We start from the raw sequence: 4,293 nt of genomic DNA on the forward strand, positions 1-4,293 counted from the left end.
CCTCCCTCATTGCTCAGGGCTCTTCCCGGGCCACTGGCATGTGGGGATGTGCAATGCCAAGGGCAGCACCATGGGGCGGCCCCTGCCAGGCTGCTGAGCAGGGACAAGGAGGCAATGAGGCCCCAGGGCTACCAGGGTCACTTGTCCCCTGCTGGCCTCAGGCCCAGGGCCAGCAGCCATGGCCAAAGGGCTGCATAAGTTGCCTCTGGCAGGGCCTTGCAGCTGCACAGTCCAGGGCCCTCAACCTCTACCTGCTGCTTATGTGATGAGGCCTCCAAATCCCATCCTGGGAGATTTTTGGGTCCTCTCCATGGTCTGTGACAATGGAAACACTGGTCAAAGTTATTTTCTACCAAGTCTTGCAGTGACAGAAAAAGGATCAATATGTTTAAAGTGACTAAAAGTGGATTTGGATTTGTTAGAAGGAGGAAATATTTTGCAATCAGAGTGGCACAAAACTGCAGCTGCTTTTCCAGAGAAATGGATGCCCCATCCCAGAAATGCTCCCAGAGCAGGAGCTCTGTGCAACCTGACACAGTGAAAGCCCTTCCCCTCCCCAAGGATGGAATTGCTGTTGTGTGGGTTCTCTGATGTGCTGGGTGCCCTCACAACCCTCCTGGCCAGAATGTCTGCTGAGGGCCAGCCAGGCTGCTGCAGTGGCACTGACCTCACAGCCATCACCACTGCAGCCATGTCCCCTGGGCCTGGCTCTCCCCTTTCCTCTGCCCCTGCCTTGTCTCTGCTGGGATGGAGAGTTGTTTCATTATTATCTTGTCCCCAGGGTGCTGGGGCCAATTGCTTCCCAGTCAGGCTTCTGGAGCAGCAGTGGCTTTTCAGAGCCCAGCCAGAAATGAGCCCTGAAGCAGCAGCTCTGCAGTGCTGGCCACCAGGCCGGGGTGCCAAGGGAGCCTTCTGGCCATGGCCTGGGAGCAGCTGCTGCTGCCAAGGTGCCTTTGGTGCCTCAGGCTGTCCCTGGCACAGCTCCCAGCACGGCACTCTGCACTTGTGCCCGAGCCCTTCCCTGGCTTGGGGCTGGCCTGGGGCTTTTCCTGCAGCAGGATCTGCCCTGGCCATGGCACAGGAAAGGCAGTTCCTGCTGGAGCAGGAGGCTGTGCCTGGAATGGGCTCAAACACCAGCAAGGCCCTGTTTACTTCAAAACTGTTTCCTAGGGCACTATGGTCTAATAATTGTTATAGCTCCTCTGCTGTGGAGTAAATAACTTTTTATTTATTTACTCTGTGGTGCAAATAAATCTGTCTAATCATAAATCAATCAATCAATCACTCAGTTCTTTGTATAAATATATCTCATACTCAATTTTTAATCTTATGGGACAAGATGCATTACGATTCACTTCCACCTGTCCAATACATTTTACACATAAACCTTTAACAAACTCTGGGGCTGGGATTGGATCTCCTCTCTTAGAAGGAATTTAAAAGTCTATGTGCTCTGGAGGGGTTTGAGGATCCATGGTGGCTGCTGGGTGTCATTTCTCCACCTCATGACTCAGCAGGAGTTTCTCCAATAAAGAAATAAAGCTTTTGCCTGAAGCTCCCACTCTGTCCATGACAGGAAGCCCTGGGAGTGTCTGTGACATCCCAGCTTTTGGCAGCCTGGGGACTCCTGGGAGGTCTCTGTGTAGCCCCTAGGAGTGCCTGTGACATTCCGGCTCCTGAATAGCTTGGAGACACTTGGAATGTTGCCCTGGAGCCCATCTGAGGGCCTGTAACAAATCTGAAATGTAGTAGGCAACCATCACAGCCCCTGTTGCTATGGTCAGTCCCTTGGCAGCTCCATGGAGACCCCATGCCAGGGGTGGTTCCCATGGACACCAGCTCAGGCCTGGAGCCAGAGACCGTTGCCATGGCAACCATTTGCAGTCCCATCCCCAGGCTCATGGGATCCCAGAGCCACAGAATTGGCTGAGTTGGGAGGGAGCCATGGGGATCCTCCAGTCCAACTGCTGGCCCTGCACAGGACACCCCAACAATCCCAGCCTGGGCCTGGCAGCGCTGGCCAAACGCTGCTGGAGCTCAGCCAGCCCTGGAGCTGGGAGCCTTCCCTGGGGAGCCTGTTCAGAGCCCCAGCAGCCTCGCGGGAAAAACCTTTTCCTCACATCCAGCCTAAACCTGCCCGCCTCAGCTCCAGCCGCTCCCTCCACTCCTGTCCCTGGGCACCAGAGGGAAGAGGTTCCCGCAGCCCCCAGCCAGGGACCCGCTCCCAAGGCTGCTGCCATGGCAACCCGGCCTGGCACCAGCTGGGATGCTCGGTTTCCACGGGCTGGGCTTCAGGAATGGCATTCCCCAATTTCCTGCTCCTGCTGAAACCGCGCTGCTGCTCGCTTCCCTCCCACCTCCCATGGAAAGCACAAAAGGCAAAGATCCCAGGCTGGGATAAGAACAATTTATTTGGAACAGCAACAAGATAAGGAACAAACGGGAACAGAAACAATGTGGATAACAGAAGGGATAAGACAAACTATTCATAGGGAAAATTAAAATGCGACTGACTGGCTCTTCCTGGCCACATATTTCCTCCTGCCAGGAAAGGACACTCTTCTCCTCTGGTGAGAGAGAGGGAGTCCTTTTCCCGCCCCTGGCAATGACCTGAAATGGGATTGAATATAATGACAGGGCCATGGTCAGACTCTCATGTTCTTTGATCTCTCATCATGACATTGCCATGAGCAGGAAATGGGACAGGTGTCTTCCCAGCATGGATCCCAGGGAACACGGATCACCAGGTTTATTCCCAATGTGGATTCTCCAAGGGGGGATGAAGCTGGAGCTGTGGAGAAAGCTCTTCCTGCACTTGGGGCACTGGCAGGGCTTCCCTTAGTGGTGCCTCCGTTGGTGTCTGGTCAAGTGAGAGCTCCGGGTGAAGCTCTTCCCACACTGGGGACACCCGTAGGGTCTCTCCCCAGTGTGGATACGTTTGTGTTTATTGAGGTCGGACCTGTTTCTGAAGCTCTTCCCACATTCCCCACACTCATAGGGCCTCTCCCCAGTGTGGATGCATCGGTGGGTGATGAGGTGGGAGTTTTGCTTGAAGCCCTCCCCACAGTCAGGGCAGCGGAAGGGCCTCTCATCCGTGTGAATCCGCTGGTGCCTGAGGAGATGGGAGCTGCTCTGAAACCTCTTCCCACACTCAGGACACTCGTAGGGCCTCTCCCCAGTGTGGATGCGCTGGTGGATGATGAGGTGGGAGCTGCAGCTGAAGCCCTTCCCACATTCCCCACACTTGTAGGCCCATTCCCCAGTGTGGATCATCTGGTGGCAGATCAGGCTGTTGCTCTGGCTGGAGCTCTTCCCACACTCCAAGCACTTGTAGGGCTTCTCCCCATCCTGAAGCTGCTCATGGACCACCAGCTCAGAGCCCTGGCTGGATCTCCGGCCGCCTTCCCGGCACAGGGTGGGTCTTTCCTCCTCAGAGCACCCTGGGATGGGTTTGGAGCCCCTCCTCCTGTGGGATCTCTGGGGATTTTCCTCCCTGTGGGATTCCTGCACCGTGGAGATGCTCAGAACGGCCTTGTCCACGAGGTTCTGCTGAGGGTATTTGTACTCCCTGGTCTCCATCCTCAGCTCCTTGTCTGGGGGAGGAAGGACAAGGAGAGGATGGGATTTGCCTCCGTGCCAGAGGGAAGGGGAAGGAGATCCCCCCAGTGTGTCCCCGGCAGGACGGTGTCGGCAGCGGGGTTGTCCTGCAGCCGGGGGCCAGGCTGGGCTGGGAGATGGAGCAGGAGAGAGGGGGAAAGGGGCACTGACTTCCTGCTCACCTGCCTGGGTGTCCTGGGACGTCTTCCTCTTCCTCACAGCCTCCTCCTCCATCCAGCCAAGGTTTGGGAATGGGAAATCCTGGTTTGGGGAAAAATACAAAGAATGAGCACAATGAGTTTGATGGTTCCTCTTATCAAGGCCATCTCTAGAAGTCACCTGGGCATTTGAGGTGTCTTGGTTTGAAAGGAGTTTGCTAAGGAAGGCAGAAATCTCCACTGAAATGGATAAAAATGTAAGCATCCCATCCCCTCCGAATTATTATAATCTTGAAATCAAAGTGCTCTCAGGTAATGTTATGGGAAAAGGAATGTAAGTTCTTTACTAAAGAAGGAAAATGAAAATGCAGCAGTATAAAAGAAAAAAACCAACAACAACAAAACAACCCACCAACAAAGTCAGAACCTTACAGCCCGTTGGTCAGGGTGCTGGTAGCAGTTTGATTAAATGGTGGCTGCACTCCTCCTGGAGTGACTGATGTGGTTCTGTTGAAGCAGTGATCCCATAGAAGATTGT

At 54.5% G+C, this 4,293-nt stretch overlaps 1 protein-coding gene across 1 annotated transcript; it reads right to left on the reverse strand.

Moving 5' to 3' along the window:
• Positions 1-2,838: 2,838 nt before the first annotated feature.
• On the reverse strand, positions 2,839-3,579 carry LOC147645703 (uncharacterized). The gene has a single exon (XM_086874298.1). It carries the CDS (start codon positions 3,577-3,579, stop codon positions 2,839-2,841), a length of 741 nt encoding a protein of 246 aa, XP_086730424.1.
• Between the last annotated feature and the right edge of the window lie 714 nt (positions 3,580-4,293).

The sequence above is a fragment of the Cyanistes caeruleus genome, unplaced genomic scaffold (assembly GCF_971803275.1).
Source record: "Cyanistes caeruleus unplaced genomic scaffold, bCyaCae1.hap1.1 HAP1_SCAFFOLD_188, whole genome shotgun sequence".
Classification (NCBI taxonomy): Eukaryota; Metazoa; Chordata; class Aves; order Passeriformes; family Paridae; genus Cyanistes; species Cyanistes caeruleus.

Bases quoted from the DNA above. Each gene is read 5' to 3' on its own strand.
- LOC147645703 (XM_086874298.1), bottom strand. From the start codon at position 3,579: ATGGAGACCAGGGAGTACAAATACCCTCAGCAGAACCTCGTGGACAAG.